Source organism: Pleurodeles waltl, chromosome 4_1 (assembly GCF_031143425.1).
Source record: "Pleurodeles waltl isolate 20211129_DDA chromosome 4_1, aPleWal1.hap1.20221129, whole genome shotgun sequence".
NCBI lineage: Eukaryota > Metazoa > Chordata > Amphibia > Caudata > Salamandridae > Pleurodeles > Pleurodeles waltl.
The window spans coordinates 635,804,426-635,826,819 of record NC_090442.1 but is presented as its reverse complement, the minus strand read 5'-3'; the positions used below and the strand labels follow the sequence as shown (position 1 = coordinate 635,826,819).

The 22,394-nt window shown below is 48.2% G+C and overlaps 1 protein-coding gene across 4 annotated transcripts in view; it reads right to left on the bottom strand.

Moving 5' to 3' along the window:
• USP15 (ubiquitin specific peptidase 15) overlaps positions 1-22,394 on the bottom strand; it is a 617,233-nt gene that overhangs the window by 204,696 nt on the left and 390,143 nt on the right. For all 4 annotated transcript variants that reach the window (XM_069229069.1, XM_069229070.1, XM_069229071.1 and 1 more), the window contains one exon: positions 8,441-8,556. In XM_069229069.1, the coding sequence (XP_069085170.1) occupies positions 8,441-8,556 (116 nt within the window). The remainder of the gene's footprint in view (positions 1-8,440; positions 8,557-22,394) is intronic.

Here is a 22,394-nt window from a genome sequence, read left to right as displayed (position 1 = left end):
ACAGGCAGTGGTCCGGAGTGGTCCCCTTTGTCCTCTCTACCAGCTGTCCAACTTGGGAGACGGTAACCCCTTGCCTCTCATTGCAGGACAGTACCCCTGTGCACTGCAACTCTTGCAGCTAACAGGGCTTGTTTGGACCTCATCCAAGGAATTTTCAGGCTCTCCAGCAGTCCCTTCTGCAAAGCCCAGTCTCCTGCCTGCTGCTCCAGCGACTGGGAATCCCCTTCAGGTGTGCTGAGTGGGCCTCACTGCGACTCCTGTGCCTGCTGCCAGTGGGTTGCCCCTTGGGGGCTGCCTCCTCTTCTTGTGACTCTCCCAGCTGCTGAGGGTCACACCGGACTCCCCTCCTTGAGTAAAGTTCCCTGGACCTTGCTGGTCCTTTGCAGCCTTGCAAAACCTTCTTCTCTGACTTTTGCATTTGCCAAGGCTTGTTGGTGGTTTTCCAGCACCACTGACCGACTGCATCAGGACCGTCAACGTGGAACATCACTTGCATCCCTTCTGGAACTCCTCTTCTGCTCCTGTGCTGCACTGCTGACTTTCTCTGTCCACCGTCGGCCTCGTCTGGCATCCACAGAAGGCTCCTGCCACAACTTGACACTCCATCATGAAGTGGACTTGGTCCCCTTCCTTTGCAGGTTTTCTTCTGTCAGGATCCACCTTTGGGTTCTTCCAATCTTGTCTGGGTCTTGCACAATCCTTTTCTAAAGTCGCCCTGTTGGTTTTAGGGAAAACCAGGGACTTACCTCTGCTCTCCAGGTTGCTGGGGGTCACTCTGGGACTCACCTCTAGGGGTTCCTAGTTCCTCCAGCTCCCATCTACTGATTCCACTTCCATGGGTGGGGGAACTGCCTTTCACATTTCACTTTTTTAGTATATGGTTTGGCCCTCCCCTAGGGCCCTCACTGTTTGCAATTGCTTTTATCGAAGCCTATTGCCTTCTATGTTATTTTCTGATTGCTAAGGTGTATATAACAGGGTGATTACTTACCTCCAGTTGGGGTATTGACTATAGTATGTCAGTTACTATAATTAAGGACCTTTATTTTTGTAACACTGCGTGGTTCTTTCATGTGTATAAGTGCTGTGTGACTGCAGTGGTATTGCATAAGCTTTGCATGTCTCCTAGATAAGCCCACAGCTACCTCTAGAGAGCACTGGCTTCCTAGACACTGCCTGCACGTCACTAATAGGGAATACCTGGACCTAAGGTAATAACACCATAGGTGCTCACCACACACCAGGTCAGCTTCCTACACAGATGAGCTGCAAGCAGCACCACTACTTTGAGGAACACCTGAGGGGCGCTGGTAGGGCTGAGGGGGAGTAAGGCAAACTCCCATGAAGCGCAAGTAACATCTGTGGGCAGGCAGGACAGGAATATGGAAAAAGGCGCCCTGCAAGTCCAATGCTACCATCCTGTCTCCTGGATCCAGGGCAGATAAAACTTGAGCCATGGTGAGCATTTTGAACTTCTCGTTTCTGAGGAAGAGATTGAGGGGCCACAGGTTTAGGATTTTGCAAAGGCCCTTGTCCTTTTTGAGCACCAGAAATTAGTGGGAATAGCAACCACGGCCTACTTCTGGCACAGGGACCCTCTTTATCGCGCCCTTGGCCAAGAGAGCCTAACCGCCTCGCAGAGAAGTGCCACATGATCCTCCGTCATCTGATCCTAGGATGGTGGCATGGATGGAGGAGTGGTCTCGAGGGGGGGGGGAGGAACCCCTTCGGACTATATGCAAAACCCACCTGCCTTAGGGTGATGGCCTCCAACAGGGCAGGTGATCGCAAATCCTGCCTACGACGGGTCCCTGACGGAGAAGTGTCAGACTAGGACGGTGTGGAGTCTGCAGCAGGGGAGGCAGTGGGTGGGCTGGGTAGACCGCTGGGTCCCTGAGCCACAAGGACATTGGATCCCACGTCCCTGGCCATGCAAAGGCTGGGCAGCATGCAGGCATGGTGGCTGGAGGGAAACAGACATGGTGGGACGCTACTTACGTATGCCATGAAAGGGGCAAAAAGCAGACTGAGGGGGAAGAGGGGCAGCTGCGAGGTCCACGGACCTGGCCATAGCCCAGAACTCCTTAAAAGACTTGAGCACTGATTCTGCTTTGTCTCCAAAGAGATGGGTGCCATCAAAGAGCATGTCTGTAAGAGTGGATTGGACATTACCCGAAAAGTCAGACATCCTTAACCAAGTGTAGCGCCTTAAGGACACTGTCAATGTAACCGATCTGCCTAGTGAGTCCATTGCATCCAGCCCACATCGTATTGTGAACTTAGCTGCGTCTCTCCCATCAGCAGCAGCTTGGGAAGGAATGTCCCGGGGTTCCTCCGGGACCTATGGCAGCACCTGTGCAACTGTGTCCCATAAGGTGTAGTGTGGCCATTTTTAGTGCCATTTTAGTGTAGCGTTATGCACGTTAGGTTTTCATATTAGGCCTCAGTGCACTTTACCCTAGACATTATTTTATAATAACCAGTTTTACGGTCTTGTTTTATTCTTTCTATCACACTGTTTAGCCTAATTCAGCTCTGTGTTCACTAACACTGCATTCTTTCTCACTCTGTGCTTCAGTCAAGGCTACAGTCTGGTACATTGCTGGTACATGTGGTAGAAGTTTAGTCTCTGGCAGTGCTTGAAATGGAGAAAAAAAAAGTGCTGGTACTCTGTGCCAGAGTACCTGCTTGTTTCCGAGAAGTGCCGGTACTCTCCAATTAAAAGTATTACGTTTTTCCTGAGATGTGCCGGTACTCACCCTCTCAAAATAAAAAAGTGCCGGTACTCAGTACCGGACAGTACCGGCCCATTTAAAGCACTGGTCTCTGGTATTCGTAGACGATACACATCCTTACGTAGGGACCTCTTCTTAGAATGTCTGCATGTTAGTTATAAAATCACTCCCTAGTCCTAGTACAGGCAGAGGGAGATTCCGACCAGGAACCTACAACTAGATGCTGACTGCCCCGTTGCAGATGCTGATGCAGCTTACAGGCCTTTGCTCAGGTATTTGGGTTGATGTCCTCCCGGGGAAACCAGAAAGGCAGGTTTAGAGCTTCCCATGCTGTGCTCATAATATAACTTAAAGAGAACTTAATATAGTTGTACTATGATAGCCTTATTCTTGTGCTTCACTCTCACAGTCACTATTTTAATCCTACTGTGTTGTTTCGTTCTGGTTATCGCAGCTCATGCCTTACTATATAAAATGCAGTCGTTTTATTAAACCAATCTTTAAAACTTAAACTGCCTTTGTCATTTTTATATGAGACCGTACTATGTATGAGAGCACCGGTTGTGACCTGAGTGACCATGACTTCCCTGGGAAGTAATAAGATGTCATGCGCTCGGCTGCCCAATTGTCCCTTCCCTTCGGGAGAGATAATGCACTGCTAGTTAGCCGGAGCATAACCTGGATTTGGGGTGACAAGGGTCCTTCACCGTGAGTCAGACTTAGTCCCTCACACTTTGAAATGATCTTTCCGCCCAAAAATCCAGTAGTCTCATAAGGATAATCAGAGCCTACGCGACAAAGGTATGAGTGCAAAGGCCCAAAAGGTATGCAATGTTCACTGACCACAATGTCAGGCTGGAGGAAGAAAACATCCCCTTCCAAAGCTAATCCAGCCTTTTTGGATTCCCTATCAGGGGGTGTGGAAGGGAATGCGCCTGGGGACATAGAGGCTTGGATAACCAAGCTCACAGGGGTCGGGTGTTGCGTGAAGAGCACTGGGTCATTTGGAGCTGGTATATGGTGGTATATGGTGATGGGCGATTGTTCTGTTTACAGGAGACCCTGTGCTGTGTGTGGTTCCCAGCAGGACATCAGTCAGGGCTTCGTTAAAGGGCAAAAATGGTTCAGAAGAGGAAGCGCCAGACTGAAGCACTGTAATCCAGATCTCGGACACTTTTCGCACCACTATGGAGCAGGACGCTCTCTCCTCTGTAGCCACAGGAGGCCACAGTAGGGGGAGAAAGCATGCCAGCGTCAAGAGAAAAGCTTCACCGAGGTCCGTACGCCAGTCCATAGGACCTTCAAGCTAGTATTCTAAAGGGTCGAGCAACTCCTTTCAATCCTCACAGTACCCCAACCCAAGGAAATAAGGGTCAGGGTCCGATTTACTGAGTAAGGTCCCTGTAAAAGTCAGAATCTGCATGCACGACGTCGGTCGAGCTCTGTGTCAGAGTCAGCAATGAGAATGGGGTTGATGCCAACAAAGGGCATGGGAGGCGTCAGAAACTAACCATCCTCGGCGAAGGTTGAGGTGGTACGACCGATGCTGGTTCGGATCCAGGAATGGAACAATGTGGGCCCTCGGTGCTGAGGCCAAAGTCGCTGGTGCAGAACCTGAGAGGCCCCTGCCAACTCCGCATGCCCAAAGGCGCTCCAGCGGTGTCGGACTGCCCAAATATGAGGCGCTTGGCCTTATAGAACTCACAGAGTAGGGCAGGTGGGCTCTGGCCTCCTGGAAAATTGGCGAGGAGCAGAGCCAGGAAGCAGGGTCCGAGGACGGAGGCCTAGAGTGACAACGCTCCTTTTTCTGCATCGTGTCAGCCGACGTGAATCTGAAGAACGTTTGAGTTTCTTCGAGAAGTTCTTATGCCTTGACTTTCCTGATCGTCCTGAGGACTTAGAGTGGGACGACAAAGAATGGGGGCTCTGCGGCTGTTCTCGGGACCTTCATCTCGACCGAGATCAGAAGCGACGTGGAGCGGAGAGCCGGGTCACAAGTAGCTTTAGGGGCCGCTCCATCAAAGCTTTTGGATTCATGGCCCGGTATTCTGAGCACGACTTCGGGTCTTGGTCACACTCTAAACACCTTAAGTAAACGAGATGCGGATCCGTCATGTCGCAGGGCATGAACCCGGTCTTCTGTGACGACATCTCAATGCACCAGGAGTGAAACACTAAAAAATATTCGACAAAACATCGAAAAAGATCAGTCAAAAAGTGACGGGGTAGCTCTTCTTCAGATCTGCGATTGGCGGGTGCAGAAAGAAAAGAACTGATATCAGCATGCCGGGGTGACGCCTATATCGGTCATGTGACGTTATATTCGGCGCACACGACACCAACAACGGACGCAGAGCTGACCAACACCACCTAACTGCATGCAGGGGTACTGCTCGAGTAAAATCTCTGGATCTAGACTGATGCCTGAGGGAAATTCTAAGGTAAGGGATCAAAAATAGAAGTCTCTATTAGATAGCGGTCTCTACAAATCTGTGGCCAACTGCGCTCCATGGCGGCTGGCACCAGAATGTTGGAAGCGACTCGATCAAGCCATTTTGATAGCCCGAGTTGGAGCTATTGTGTTTTTAAGAGCTATACTACATTCAATCTTTAAAAATGTTTACATTTAATTGTGTATGTTGGATTTTTGTCGTTTTGGTCTTGTTTCACTCAGATAAATATTGGCTATTTTTCTAAACTGGTGTGGAGTATTTTTTGTGGTGTTATCACTGTGCTACTGTGTGTGTGTGTGTGTGTGTATATACTTTACATTTGCCTCTGAGATAATCCTAAATGCTTGAGCTAAACTCAAGTAGGTGAGCAGGGGTTATCTTAGAGGTGTGACTCACTTAGCCTGACTAAAGTGAGGGCCCCTACTGTCAACTAGAGACCCCATTTCTTGTATCCTTCCTTTGATTTTCCCTTCCGACTAGTCACTCAAAGATGTCTCTATTCATGTAGTCCAACTGACTTGCTACCCTCATTACTTGGATAACACTAAACTTGCAAAGGTGTACATCGCCAATGAGTCAAGTAGATGACAACCACCTCTAAGACAGCAAACCTACCATGGGAGTCCCTAGGGTAATGGCCTTTAAACTTATAATAGCATCCCCCTTTCTTGTATAAAAGCTGATAGCTCCTTCTCCCAACAATGACAAACATATTTTCTCAAAGTTATTCGATAAAATTGGCAGCTTTTTTTTTTTTAAACCTATTTACAAAGTCAAAAATTGCAGTTATACTTGGTTATTTCTTTTAAACAGGCATAATTTGCAGTGTTCTATTGAAAGCTATGTCGTCTCAAAGGTGTGAAAGTATCTACAGTGTGATCCTTTATCAGAAATAGGTGGAGGGACTTCGATGGTTATTTGCATCACTTCCACCACCTCACTATGAGTTACCCCAGCCAGACCGTAAGTGGCAAAGTATTACTGATAGCCCATTACAGAATGGCTCACGGCCACTGTGTTTTCTTTCACCAAAAACACAGCACTGTTTTCACCATGGTGTTTGTCTCTGCGCTCTAGAGCATAACAAATACTTTTCTTGGCCAGAGCCACTTGGTAAGTCTGCTTCTCCTCTTGGTGTTCCACTTTCCTCTTTATTAACATTTCAAGATTTCTAGTATATCTTTTAGGTACTATCTTCTCTCAGTTTGTGGTATGAACTGTTGGGACTTTAGCAAAGAAAGAGTGAACACACATCATTCTGAAACATGTTGAAAACATATGGTGCCTTTACTCACTGAAATGTGTGAAGGTATATCTATTTTTAATATACACAGGACATTCTAGCTTTAGCCTTCCCTCCTTGGTGAGTAACACTCTTTCATTTCTCTTTTTTTGTAGAATCTTCACCAAGCCGGATGCTATCCAAACCTTCTCAACTTCACTCCTAACTCGTTCATTTGACTGTCTCAATATCCCACAAATTAAGAAATCATCTCCAACTGGGGCATCCAATTCTCTAATTAAAATATGTTTTGATGAGAAGATTACCTTGGTAATATACTTTGCGTTTCCTTTGATTGTCTCACAAGGTTAGTTAAGGTCAATCACTAGAATCACGTAATAGTAAATTTAACTAGGACTTCACTAAGTTAGTTAGGTCCACTACATAACACTATTATCTAGTTTCATTCAATCTAAAACAATTGAAATAATACTAATAAAGAGTCTTGGATACATTAGGAAAATAAAGCTTAGGTCCAATCACCGACGGGACAATAAGATTTATCCGTAAAAAGCAGTTGAACACTATCTGCTATGTATGATGAATTTACTGTCTCTCTTTGAATGTGCAGGTACAATCCAGGTACTATGGAAAATAGTGGCAAGTCGCTCAATCAGAGATTAGAGGTAATTCTGCAAAGTAAAATAATATCAGGCACATTCTGCACATCTGAATTAAAAGCTAGAACAAACTACAATTTATACTGAATGACCAAAAGTGTTTCTTGCAGTCGAGCAGAGCGAGTGCATTTCAACATTTAGATTAATGTACATTTTTAAATAAATAAATAAAAAAGAACTAAATTTAGTTTCAAACAGTAGCTTAGTAGACTTAAAAATCCACACAATAATGTCACGTAATAAGTCTATTTTTTTTTCTTCACAGGACCAGTGCTTTAAGCAGCCTAAAAGCAGAACAATTTCATGCTTTGTTCTCTTGCTTTAAGTCGCCAAGGAAAGGCAGCAGTAAACATCAAACAGCTGAGTCGCATCAGTTACTTTGCTAGATAGCAGCACATGGAAGTGGCTGGAATGTGGTTTATGTTAAAAGTTGTTAACCAAACATTCATGGCAAACATGTACAGATGCTGTCTAGGGGCTGATGAAGGTATAGACGTTGTATGGACACCTGGAAGTGCACCTACAATTAATCTTTTGCACCCATGCATGAGAATCAGCACTGATACGTCACTATGGCACAGTAACAGCTGAGGGAGGTTAAATATTTTGAAGAACAGCAGCCTTTTATAAGGGCAAGGGGCTATGTTGAGTGGAAGTGTTCTCTTCTAAGAGCATACACTATTTTATGCTGCAGCTTTTTATCTAGAACCATGGGAGATACAACATGATCAAGAACAGTTCAGATTGAATCATTTTATAATGCACACAAACTACAAACCTAGGAAAGGACAAAAAACCTTGAGAAGTCCACTAATGGGTGCCCATCTGAAAGACACTGGAGCTGCAGTTTAACCTATTTTTATTTTAACATGGATAGTGGAAACTTCAAATGGTTTATAAAATAAGTGTAGGGGAAGCCTGAAAAGAACGAGGCAACACACCAGGAATTAACCAGAGAGTCTTGAGAATAAAAGAATATGTAGACTCTGCTCGAACATCAATTGCAGGAGTAAAAAAAACTGTGGAATAAAAGAGAAACAGCATCAAAAACAATTAACTAAAATGGAACAGCTAGGACCGTGCACTAGTACCACTTGTGTGCTGTGAACCCTTAAGCATCTTGCCTACTTACAACTTCATGGTAACACGTTTTCGTAGGCAGTCATTTGTTAAAAGTTTTTTAAAAAAATGCCCGCACTGTCATGCAATTTCGGAAAAGAAACTGCTGGCAAGTTTAAAAAATGTCTCTCCTTCCTGGAAGAGGATTACTCGCTAATGGTACAATGCATGCAAAAGCACTTTACTAAACTTGGTAAACTCAGACACATATGATAATGCAATCAAACTTACCATGGATCTTCAGCACCTAGTTTTTCCTTGGTCGTAAATAGTTCAATGCAATCTTTTAATTTCACAGATACTTTTTTCTGGGGCTTATATTCCATGCTTTCATGTTTTTCAAAATCCTAAAGAGAATTATTTCTTCAGTTAAGAAAGAACAGATGAAATAAAACTAAATTTAGTGATTTCTTATTGCGGTGGAAAATGTCTAGTTAAGCCTCTTTCTAGGACATTTGTACCCTGCAAAATGAGTAATACCTTTTTTAATGTGTTTTCTGTTATTATTTCTACATCATCTATTTTTCTTAAAACTAAGGTTTTAAAAAAATTGAATAAACATGCTATCACTTAAATACAACATATTAAAATTAGTGAAAACAAAACGTAAACTACTTCTAAGGGACTGAATCTGTTTAGCCATTCTGTTTTGCTAGACATACCACACCAAGGACAGGCTATAAATAGGCACCTCCTGATCCCCTGTAACCATATGGGCAAGGGGTAGAGTGAGTGGGTCTTAGGTATTCTCTCTGTTTCTATTAACAGTAGAATGTCTCCGTGCTTTACGTGGGTGCCCAAGACTACCAAGATTAAAAACATTTTTACTAAGGAATCATGTGTGTAAGATGAAAATATTTGTTACCAGGGGTAAATCACCAATAGGGCAGGCACCAGCATCACACTGAGTGCTGCAGTTTTCCCAACTGGTTTGGATGTGAACTGTTTTATATAAATATACAACACTGAGAAAATAAAAAATTAAAGTGAAATGGGTAAGAAGACCTTAATGTGCATTTAAAAAGATTCTCAGAAATTCACTTAAAAACACACAGTTAATTTGCAGTTATGTCTACAAAACAAAACACCACTGAAATTCACTGGTTATGGAAACTAACCAATGTCACACACTGCTTATGATCTTACACATGACATCACTCCTGACATGTTAAATGGCATCACTGACAGTATATCAAATAGCATCATCAAGGACATCAATGATGTCAGCAATGAGAGAGACCAATGATCTGCCTCTGGCCATGCTTGGTGGGGGCTAGGGACCAGACTAGACTTGCCTAGCTCTCTGTGAGTCACGAATCCATGCTGCGCACTTCGTTTAGCTGTGCAGAGTAGGGGGGTTGTCCAGCCCTTCCACAGGCAGAAAACCTTGCTGCACGTCGCCGTTCAGCTGTGCACAAGAGGTGCAGGTCCTGACTGTCAGCTAGGTCCTGAGCCCAACTATCCACAGTTGGTCAACTCCTACTGCACATGGCCTTTGCTTTCAGCCAGACCCTTCGCCCAAACTACCTGCAGCACAATCAAGGGGTTGGCCACAGAGCAGCCTCTACCGTGCCTCAGCAGTTCATCAATCCCCGGTGCAGGCAGTCAAAGGCTATGCTTAGCGGGTCCTGGGCAAGCACAGCTGTAGCTTATAAAGTTCTTTATAAAAATTACAATTTGTCAAAATTCTGGCACCCCAGGAAGGTTTGTGGGACCCAGGGGTGATCTCAGAGTTGATGAATCCTACAATAAAATCATTATTTGTCAATATTTATTTGAATGTCAAAGGGGCCCCTTAGGAGGTCCCCTCACATGATCCTGGAAGTCAGGTAGGATCAATCTCCCCCTTATGCCTTTTTTGTTTCTCATATATCATGAACAGAATGCCAAGATAAAATACGCTTCGCCCTCGTGGATGGTTCCAAAGGTGAGGTCAAAGAGACAAAACTATTGACCAATGACTCAAACATACCACAGTTCTGGTGTTAGTGTCAATTCAGTATTGTCTGGTGAACTGTCTCATTTTCAGGATGCCAAATTACAGATACCTGGAACTTGAACATTCGGCTTCAGCAGTGGCTGCTTTTCCACATTTGGAATGTGCATTAGGCTTACTCAATGTGGTCTGAGTGTATTTTGGTATAACTATAGAGGACAATATCCATCTAGCTATGGCTTGTTTTGATGAAGCCACACTGGTCTGAGCCTCTGATTTAATTTAAAAACAGCTGTTTGGTTTCTCTAATAGCTTTAGTCTTACCTAACTAGTATTTTTGTGCCCCTCTCACATCTAGGTTATGGGATGGTCTTTCTACCAGTGCTGAATGGTCTATAAAGAAAGTTGAAAGAGAGATTATCTGTTTGATATGAAAATCTGAAATTACGTTTAAGAGGAAAAAATGATGGGTTCTTGAAATAGTGTTCCAGAGCAACAACAAAAACAGTTCCTTTGGAAAAAAGAGCTTTAAGCTCACTCACGCATCTAGCTGATGTTATAACACCAAGAAATGACAATTCTTAAGAACTGTGTTGCAAGTCTGCCTTGTGCATGGATTCAAAGGAAGGGCTGATTAGTTTGGAAAGGCCAATATTAAAACCCTGCAGACAAACAAGTATCCTGTCCAAGGGTAAAAAAAAACAAAAAAAAACATAACGACATGGATGCTGAAACAAAATGGCTGAGAACGGTTCTTCTATTAGCACTGATGGCAGACAAATGTACTTTAAAAGAGGAAAATTGAAGGACAGATTTTTCTAGGTAAAAAGGATTAGTAAATACATGTTTCTTCTTGGCAAGATCTAGGGTGCACCTGCCTGTAAATGCACCAGTCGAAGGCCCTCTTCCACTTGAAGGTAGAATAAAAGTGAGTGGTTAGTCATTTTGCTTCTTTCAGGACCTTTATGACGTCATTTCAAAGACTCTGGTGGCTGTAATGTGGGTACTTAGGAGCCAGGTAGACAAGTTCAGCGAGTGCAGCCTGTAATTAAATATTCTACCCTGAATCTTGGAAAGCCAATATGGCATAAGAATAAGTCTCTTGTGCGGTTGAAGCAACAGGTGAAGCATACCCAGATAGCATTACTGCCCTGGCTAATTCAGATGAATGAGGATCATTGTAATACTGCACTGCATCGTGTTGATGATAATATGGAAAGCAAGGGAATTAAAGGATAGTGATAAGTGAATGTCCTTAACCAATCTGTCAAAAGGACATTACACCTGGATCTGTGAGCAAAAGTGTGGAATTTATATATCTTATCTTGTGGTAATCAAGTCAATTTGTGGAGTACTCAGTGTGTGAAAGAGGTTTTGTAAACTGTTGTCTAGTACTCACTTGTGCTGCTGTAGAATATGTGCTGAGCTCATTCTGCTTTCCTGTTATGTAAACATGGTAGGTGATCTGACATCAGAAACTGCTTCTTGCTACAGCGCAGTGACAGATTAATTGTACTCCGTTGGTTGTTGGAATACTACATGGCTGGTTGCTTGACTTACAAATGTTGATGAAGAAATGGGCTGAAGAAAGATTAGGCTATATTAACACCTCAATGCTAGCATGCTGATATATTACGGTTTCTCCACTGGAGGCCATCTGGCCTGGATAGGTATGTCTCAGATGAACTCTCCAGACTACAAGACCGGCATCTGTACATGAAATAGGAGTGGGAGCTTTCTGGAACAGGGCTCCCAGTAGCACATTTACTCTCTTGTACCACTGCCCGAGAGACTGAGCGATAGTTGTTCAGTGTTACTGTGTCTTCCCTATCATCCGTCTTCTGACACCACTGGTCCTCAGCTATTCTTGTAGTCAGTGTATATGTAGTCTGGCATTGGGAACCAGAAAAATGCATGACACCATTCCGCCTAGGAAGAATGCAGTTGTTTTTCATGTTCATTTGGATAGATGACAATCTTTCCTGCAAATGAGGCACACTTACTTGTAGAATGTCTGTTGTAGCCCCCAAGTATTGCATTCTTTGCACAAAGTGTAGAATCAATTTTGTTAAATTGATGTGAAGACCCAGATCATAGAGAAAGGACAGGACAGTCTCCATGTCATGTTGAAGTGTCAATGCAGAATCATTCTAGTATGGGTCAAATATTATTTTCTCCCGTAGAGCTGCTGCTGCCACCATACATTCCGAATTAAAACTTAGAGCCGATGTCCAGCCCAGTGTAAGGACACACTATAGATAAAGAAGATTTCACACTCATAGGGGGAGAGACAGTGTATCTTGCAGATGGGAATGTGAAATAGGCATCTTTGTCTATTGATTTCATACAATCTCCTTGGTGACAGTGATGAAATATTTGTTTTAGAGCCGGAATGCACAATGTCTCTCTCTGAACTCATCTGTTGGCACATATTAGGTACAGGATGGGATTCCAGGCTCTGACTTATCTTGTTTTTCTGCCATATGCTGATTTTCGCTATGTGACAAATGTGAGTTTTCAACGTCTGAGTCAAAAGTTTCAAGTGTAATGATCAACACCTTCGAAGAACTGGAAGGCAGATGAGCTGGAATTTTATTTTGTAACTGAATTTGACAATGACAATGTATCCTGCTTGGCAGGAAAAATGCCAAAATAAGCTGCTTCGATGTTCAATTTTGCCGCTTTGTTCGTCACTTCATGAAAGGAAACCATGTCAACTACAGGGGAAACTCTAGGAGGTTGCGAACTGGGAGATCTTACTGATCCATAGGAGGACGGAAACATTCTCCATGGAGTGTGGCATCTGGATCTGTGGGAGCTAGCAGAACCTTTCTTCTTAGGGCACCTACGTGGTTGGTGGTGGTTCTTTCGGCTTCAATCCTTCTTTACTGAATTTTCAGCAAGCTAGTATTACAACATATGGGTCTACTGACACCGCCCCTAGCCTCAGAACTCTCAAATGTTTGAAGTGAGATATCCCTCTAAAGTTTGTTTTGCAGAAATGAAGGAGAGGACCTAAAATTTTACAGAACATCTTATCTAAATTCAAGGCACCATAAAGAAGCTTCTTATAACTCATCCACACCCACACTCGTTGAGTCCAGAGGTCGATCATCAGAATCTGGTCCTTGCCCCACAGTATCAAAATTACTTGCTTTGCCACTAAAAGGGTGGAGGGGGTGGGGTGAGAAAGTCTTTCCCCTACAGGAGTGTAGGGGATAGCCCCCCCCCCTCCAATGCCAGGTGTCTCAACAGAGCAGTTTCAGGAAAGCATGTTACCTGCAGTGCAGATATGAGTACCAGGATATCCCAACTGATAATTACGATTAATATAATTAATGTGGTGTAAGTAAATGCCTCTTTTTGTATGGTCATCCCCATGTCTTTGGACTGATGCTACTGATTTACCGACTCCACTGAGGCCTGCTAACCAGACCTCAGTGCCAGCGCAATGACCTTAAACATGTATGCTGAATTGGATTATACCCAATTGGCATAAGCTAACTTATCGATATGTCCCTATTAAATGGTACCAAGGGTACCCATGGCATGTACGTTAAAAGGTACCCCAAGGGACTGCAGCACTATTTGTGCTACCCTTGGTGTGACATAGGTAAAATGAGTCTCTAAGTCCGCCACTGCAGACAGGAAAGGCAGTTTTAAACTGCTAGCCCGGCTTTGGCATTTAAAGCAATGGCAAAGCCAAGCATACCTTGTAATATGTGTAAGTGATTCCTATGGCAGGTCTACCTAAGGCAGGGTGCAGCATATTTCATGGACAGGATATGCATTTTATATGTCCTGACAGTAAAAATGCAAAAGTTTCATTTTTACTGGGGAAAGACTTTGTCACCCCACAGGTAAGTACAAGGTCACATGCTGGCTCCTGAATGGTGTGATCAAATTTGATACTCCAAGAAATGAAACAGCTTGCTAAATTAAGCCCAACTTGCTTTTCAAGCCCAAATTAATTTAACTTGCTGAAGTATGTAACATTAACAAAGTTGCTACTTTGTTTCCTTTAGTCTCCTGTGCCCTTAACGGTTGCACAAGGAAGGTTATCTCCGAGACAGCTTTCTGCCCTCCTGGGGAGGCGTGCTAATGACTCCCAGTAAAGATTACAATAGAAGCCTGCACAGGAGGGAAGTGTTACCTCAATTAAAGGAAGCATACAGGTGTGTACCCAAAAGGCGACTGATGGAAGCTGGCTCTGTATATACTGTATCAAGATGAGATATAGGTGGTCATTACAACCCTGGTGGACGGTGTTAAAGCTGCGGTAATACCGCAAACAGGCCGGCGGTAAAAAAAAGGGAATTATGACCGTGGCGGAAACCGCCAACATAGACAGAAACTTTAAGACTCCGACCGCCACGGCGGTACAGGCAAGCAGCGCGGCGGTCACCGCCAACAGACAGGCGGAAGACAATGTACCGCCCACAGTATCACAACCCGCCAATCCGCCACCTTTTCCGGGGCGAATTCACCGTGGATAAAAACACGGCGGAAACAGCTCTTACAATGGGAAAACGCTCACCTCAACACACTCCACGAGGAAGGAGGCCACCATGGAGCCGGAACTACAAATACTCCCTGCGCTTGTCTTCCTGCTCCTCTACGAACACCAGCAACGTAGGCGCCGAAGACAACGGTGAGTACTGCACCTATGACATAGGGGATGGGGGAGGCAAAAGTCAGGGGGAGACACACGCAACACCCCCACCCCCAACCCGACCCTCACCCACTACAACACACACACCAATGCATTTCCAAACAGCACAGTAACAACCCACAATCCCCCCGGAAGAATGCAAAGACAAAAGGAAATCAGTTCAAACATTGTAATGTATCAAAATACAGTAACCAAATATATACATATATATATAAACATTCGAAAAACCATACATCACGATTAGTACTGCAGGTATGCACATATCAATGTCCGTGGACCACTGGGCCCACACTAGATATCTGTCCACAAACGGAGAGAACACTGCAGGGGCATCAGATAGAAATACAACAGGCACCTCAGGGGGAATGGAAGGGGGGGGGCATCTCAGCCAGATTACAACACCACGCCAGATCCACGACGGGGCTCCATGCCCATTGATGTATCCTGGGGAGTGCAAAGCCACAGTCTCTCAAGTCACTCCAGTGGGTGGTTTGCCCACTGCTTTATCCTGGGGAGTGCAAAGCCACTGTCTCTCAAGTCTCTGCAGTGGGTGGGTTGCCCACTGCTTTATCCTGGGGAGTGCAAAGCCACAGTCTCTCAAGTCACTCCAGTGGGTGGTTTGCCCACTGCTTTATCCTGCGGAGTGCAAAGCCACAGTCTCTTAATTCTCTGCAGGGGGTGGGTTGCCCACTGCTTTATCCTGGGGAGTGCAAAGCCACAGTCTCTCAAGTCACTCCAGTGGGTGGTTTGCCCACTGCTTTATCCTGCGGAGTGCAAAGCCACAGTCTCTGAATTCTCTGCAGGGGGTGGGTTGCCCACTGCTTTATCCTGGGGAGTGCAAAGCCACAGTCTCTCAAGTCTCTCCAGTGGGTGGTTTGCCCACTGCTTTATCCTGGGGAGTGCAAAGCCACAGTCTCTCAAGTCTATACAGTGGGTGGGTTGCCCACTGTTCCATCCTGGGGAGTGCAAAGCCACAGTCTGTCAAGTCACTCCAGTGGGTGGTTTGCCTACTGCTTTATCCTTGGGAGTGCAAAGCCACAGTCTCTCAAGTCACTTCAGTGGGTGGTTTGCCCACTGTACCATCCTGGGGAGTGCAAAGCCACAGTCTCTCAAGTGAATAACAGTCTCCACTGGTTCTGGAGGGGGAACGGTGCCCAGAGTGCATCACGCTCCCCGTGACGGTCCCAGTTCTGTCACTGTCCCAGCTGCACATGGGCTAACGATGCTTGATTTGGTGGTCTTTGCCCTGTTCAGTGGTCTTCACCATGGCGGTCTTTGCCCTGTTCAGCGGTTTTCACTATGGCGGTCTTTGCCCTGTTCAGCAGTGCTTTGCCCTGTTCAGCGGTGCTTGCCTTTGCTGTCTCTGACCTGTTCAGCAGTCTTCACCATGGCGGTCTTTGCCCTGTTCAGCGGTCTTCACCATGGCGGTCTTTGCCCTGTTCAGCGGTGCTTGCCTTTGCTGTCTCTGACCTGTGCAGCGGTGTGTGGCATGACGGTCCCTCAGTGCCCAGCAGGGCTGTGGCTGCCGGGGCCCTCCAGGGCACTGACGCTGGCGGTGGTCTCTGGACCAGTGACGATACTGCTGCCCTCCAGGGCACTGGCTCTGGCGGTGGTCTCCGGACCAGTGACGATACTGCTGCTCCGGACCAGTGACGATAGTGCTGCCCTCCAGGGCACTGACTCTGGCGGTGGTCTCCGGACCAGTGACGATACTGCTGCCCTCCAGGGCACTGACCCTGGTGGTGGTTCCGGACCAGTGACGATAGTGCTGCCCTCCAAGGCACTGACTCTGTCGGTGGTCTCCGGACCAGTGACAATAGTGCTGCCCTCCAGGGCACTGACTCTGGCGGTGGTCTCCGGACCAGTGACGATACTGCTGGCGGTGGCGTCCCGGCCGGCGGGGAGGATGGCGCCCTTATCTGCCGTGCTGCTCTTCCCAGACTTTGGAGACTTCTTCTGCCCCTTCACCACCTTGGGAGGAGTCACAGCTGACTCGGCACTCCCCCTGGGACCCTTGTGAGCTGTTTTGCCAGCAGGAGTCTTCACCCTCTCCCGTCGGGCACTTTCCAACTTAAGGTGCTTTACAGGTGGTGGACTGGCAGTGCTTTGGCTCCGTGTCACACTGGCTGCCCTGGTGGCCGGTGCACTCCACAGACCTTTAACACGCACCACTGGTACCGGACTTTTTTTTGGCTGAGGTGCTACTACGGGACCTATGAATTGGAGGGGTGGGGGTGGTGGGAAAGAGGTCAACGTTGCTGAGGAAGAGTTTCTGACGAACACTGGGATGGGTAGCCGGAGGGGGTCTGGGAGTGGAGGAAGTGGTTGTAGGAGGTGTAACTTTAGGTGATTTGGGTGCAGGTGCAGGTACTGGAGGCTGTCGTGAGGTGGATGGATGTTGGGTGTGTGGGTGCCCGCGTTTGTGTACTTTGGGAGGGGGCGTCACAGACACACTGGGAGTGGACACAGGGGAGGTGTAAATGGTAGTGGGGGTGGTGAGTGCAGGTGAGCGGGTGTGGTGCTGGGTGTTCTGGTGCGAGTCCTAGTGCCTGTAGATGTAGTGCATGCAGGTGAGAGAGTAGACGAGACTGGGAGGGAGGAAGGAGACGACGAGGAGGGGGACACAGTGGAGGCAGTGGATGTTGCTGTGTCTGTATGTGGGTGATGCTTGTGTGAGTGCCTGTGGGATGTGTGGTGCCTATGTTTGCCTGAGCTACTTTTGTGTGTTGAGGTGTGTGCATGCTTGTCTGATGGTGTGCTTGGGATAGGCTGGGGTACAGGGGACTGGGTCTGGGTGGAGGAAGTTGGAGGGGGAAGGCTAGACACAGGGACAATGTCTGCCATCAGTGCTGAGGCCAGAGATTGCAGGGTTCGATGATGGGAAGCCTGACCAGAATTAATGCCCTCCAGGAATGCATTAGTGTGTTGCAACTCCCTTTCTACACCCTGGATGGCATTCACAATGGTAGACTGCCCAACAGTGAGTGACCTGACGAGGTCAAATGCGTCCTCACTGAGGGCAGCAGGGGTGACAGGGGCAGGGGCTGAGGTGCCTGGGGCGAAGGGGATGCCCACCCTCCTGGGTGAGCGGTCACGGAGCGAAGGCTGAGGGGCTGCGGGGAGGGCGGTGCTGGTAAGGGGGGTGGCGGCTGTACCTGTAGAAGAGGGGGGCACAGATGGTGCCGCCACCACAAGGGAGCTCCCATCGGTGGACGAGTCCGTGTCGCTGTTTGCTGATCCGCTGACCGACGTGAAGCTCCCCTCGCCCTCCGTCCCACTGGTGTATTCAGAGTCTGTGGTATGGCCCTCCATGGCCATGTGGGATGCAGCTCCCTCGTGCTCCGGTGCCACTGTACCGCCGCCTGATGATGCTGATGCCCAAAAGAACAGGGAGAGCACAAAAAGGGGGCAGAAGAAAGACAGGTTGAGTGCATGGCTTACCGCTACCGTTGGCTGACAATACAGACAGCAGCCCCCTGCACTACGCCGTGCTCTTGGCCTCTACAGATGCAATTCCTGGGATATGGCCTACATGCATATGAGTGTCATCTGTCCACATAGATGACACAGGGGCATGTATACCTGTACTTGGCACTCTACAGAGGTGGGGTGGGGGCCACAGGGCCATGCCTTACGAAGAGGCCTAGCCTACGTAACTCGCCCTGGCCTAGGAAAACCCACAGCCCTCCTCCCCCACCCAGACACCTCCACTGCGCGCAAAGTCCGCAGAATGAGAGTGTACTCACCCCCTTGTGTCTGCTGTGATGCCCTCAAGCGCCCATCCAACTCAGGGTAGGCCACCGCCAGGATCCGGAACATCAGGGGGGTAATGGTGCGACGGGCACCCCTCCCACGTTGGGAGGCCATCCCCAGCTGAGCCTCCGCCGTCTTCTTGCTCCAGCGGCGAATGTCCTCCCATCTTGTGGCACAATGGTTAGAGCGGCAGACCCTGAAGCAGAGATCTGGCTCAGGACCAGTGTTCAAGTCCTGTCTCTGCAGGTCTTGGGCTCAATTCCCTTGGACCAGATAATTCTCGCCTCGGTGCCTAATCTAATTAATGGGTCCCACTCTGTAACTCTGGGCAATAGCTTGCTTAATCTCCACAACGGCCCCAACAGCGCTTGGATGCCTGGCTTCACCCTGGGGGTGCCCAGGAGTGAGCACCTCACAGGGAAAAGCCAGGAGGGGTTCCATAGCGGTATGCGTACAGTGCCTTGAGACCCTAACGGGTGAGTAGTGCGCTATACAAGTGCAAAGTTTACAGTTTACAGTTTTCCGGCAGTGGGTGCCCCGCCTCTGGTGGACCCCCAGGGTCCGGACGTCCTTGGCGATGGCACGCCAAATGTCCTTCTTCTGATGGGCGCTGACCTACATGACATGTACAGGGGAAGAAGAGAAGTCATTACCAACTGCACCGTCGAAGTGAGTGGCCCCCATCCCTACCCTTGCCATGTGGCACATGCATTCACACTTCTTCATGGTAGCAGACCTGTGCCCCCTTCCTGACATCCAGCCCTCTCCACCCAGCATAGCCCATACAACGTGCTCCCTGTGTACTTACCTGTTGGTCTGGAGGACCGTAGAGTAGTGTGTACTGGGGGAGGACCCCGTCCACGAGCTTCTCCAACTCCTGAGCAGTGAAGGCAGGGGCCCTTTCCCCAGACGCAGCAGCCATTGTCTCTTCCAGACCGAGGTTACAGCAGCACTTGCAGTGTAGGTCCTCTCCTGTCGAAGATCAGGTATCGAGTGATTGAACAGATAGAAAATGGCGGTCACGTCCGCGGCGGTGACGTTCGCGGCGGTGTGTATCATCACCGCCGGCGCACTTCATCATTGGCTCCTGGGACCCGTAGCGTCCAATGTTAACCAATGCAGCATTGCGCTGCGGTCTACGACCGCCTACCGCGACGGTGTACAACGCCAGCGCAGGTACCTCACATCCCATTGTCCCAGTTTAGAGGTCAGGCAGCCGCCATTTCAGGGGCCCACATGGCTTCATTTACACCTGCGTCACACATACCTAGGCCTACACTCAACACACATAGAGGAAGAGTTTTGTATTTGGTGTCGTGTTCTGTGTAGCTGTGGGTACATACCTGAGAATTTGTTGACTCTGTGGTCGCTGTTGTCCTTCTTAGGCACCGTCAGCTGGGACATTTGAGGAGATGGCGGAATCCTCTGGTGTACCGACCGCTGGTGGACCTGTTAACAATGGAGGAGCGACATTTGATCATCACCTACAGGTTTGACCGTGCCACAATCCAGGAACTGTGTACCCAGTTGGAGCCAGACCTGATCTCACCAATCCGCCATCCCACAGGAATCCCCCCTGAAGTGCAGGTGCTATCAGTGCTCCATTTCCTTGCAAGTGGATCATTTCAAACAACAGTGGTCATGGCATCAGGGATGTCCCAGCCTATGGTTTCCAACGTGTTGTCCAGAGTGTTGTCTGCCCTGCTGAAACACGTGAGGAGCTACATCGTTTTCCCTCAGGTGGAGGATTTGGCTACAGTAAAAGGTGACTTCTATGCCCTGGGACATATCCCCAACATCATATGCTATTGATGGCACCCATATAGCTCTGGCCCCCCCGCAGGAGTGAACAGGTGTACAGGAACCGGAAGAGTTATCATTCGATGAATGTACAGAAGGTATTTTTGGCAGACCAGTACATCTCCCAGGTAAATGCTATGTTCCCTGGCTCTGTGCATGACGCCTACATCCTGCGGAATAGCAGCATCCCGTATGTGATGGGTCAACTCCAGAGGCACCGTGTGTGGCTATTAGGGGACTCTGGTTACCCCAACCTGTCATGGCTATTGACCCCAGTGAGGAATCCCAGGACCAGGGCAGAGGAACGCTACAATGAGGCCCATGGGCGGACTAGGAGGGTGATCGAACACACCTTCGGCCTCCTGAAGGCCAGGTTCAGGTGCCTCCATATGACAGGTGGTTCCCTCTTCTACTCACCAAGGAAGGTGTGCCAGATCATCATCGCCTGCTCGATGCTTCACAATCTTGCTTTGCGACGCCAGGTGCCTTTTCTGCAGGAGGATGGTCCAAATGACGGTGTTGTGGCAGCTGTGGAGCCTGTGGAGAGTGATGAGGAGGAAGCTGAGGAAGAAGACATAGACCACAGGGAGTCAGTCATACAGCAATATTTCCAGTGACACACAGGTGAGAACAATTTTTTTACTATTACATTCACTTTCACACTTCTACCTCTATCCTGTCTGTTAATTAGAAGCAGTACTTGGTAACTGAGTTGTACATTTCCATTACGGTTTCACAAGTGTGGTTACCAACGTGTGTCATCTGCGTGCATCCTTCATGGACTTGTGATGTGTGACATAGGTATGTTGGCATTGCATTTGAAAAAGGATTTTGCCACTGTCATTGCTAATAATACACAATTTAAAAATCACAGACTGACTCCAGATTGTTTTGTGGTTCAAGGGTGTTTATTGAAGTGCTAATTATTGGAGGGGGTGGCAAAATGGTGATGGTGGAGGAATGTCCATGGCAGAGTCCAGTCTATTAGTCTCACAGGTGCACTGCCCATATGGGCATTGGAAGTGGAGCTGGGGCAGTTCCAATCTGTACAGGGTAACAAAGTGGGACAGTAGGATGACAATCAGGGTGGTTTCATTTCCTGGTGGGGGTCTTGCTATCTTGCTCTGTTCTGTTCCTGGATCTCAGGGACCGCCTGCGGGGTGGTTCTCCGTCTGCAGGGTGTGGGGTGCTGGTGTGGTGGTCCTGTGGTGGGGCGTCCTGTCCACTAGCGCCGGCGGAGGTGGTGGGCAGTTCATCGTCCAGGCTAGTGTCTGGGGCCCCTTGGAGTGCCACGGTGTCCCTCATGGTCTTTTGTATGTCCTCCCTGAACCCCAAATACTGTTCGTCCTGCAGGCGCTGGGTCTCCTGAAACTTGGCCAGGACCGTAGCCATCGTCTCCTGGGAGTGGTGGTATGCTCCCATGATGGAGGAGAGGGCCTCGTGGAGAGTGGGTTCCCTTGGCCTGTCCGCCCCCTGTCGCACAGCAGCCCTCCCAGTTCCCCTGTGTTCCCGTGCCTCCGTCCCCTGGACCGTGTGCCCACTACCACTGCCCCCAGGTCCCTGTTGTTGTTGGGGTGGTGGGTTATCCTGGGTTCCCTGTAGTGGTGGACACACAGCTGATTGACGTGTCCTGGGTACGGAGGTATGGGCCCGCTGGGTGGGTGCTGTGCTGGTGTTACCAGAGGGTGGAAGGTCAGTGTTGGGCTGTGCCTGTGCAAGGGGAACCGACTGTCCCGAGGCCCAGGATGGTCCGGGCTGGTCATCTGGATCCAGTTGGCCAGAGCTGCTGTCGTCACTGTGGGCCTCTTCTGTGGGTGGGGTGGAGATGTCTGGACCCTCCTGTGTGGCGACGTTACCTAGTGGTCCTGCAGGGGTATAAGAGCATGATTATTGCATGTGTGTGTGTGTCATGGTGTGCAATGGGTGGGTGTGCGTGTACCCCAGTGCAAGCATTCCTGTGTGGGGGCTTGTGTGATGATGGTTGGGGGGGTGTTATGGGTATGTGCAGTGAGCATGCTTTAGTG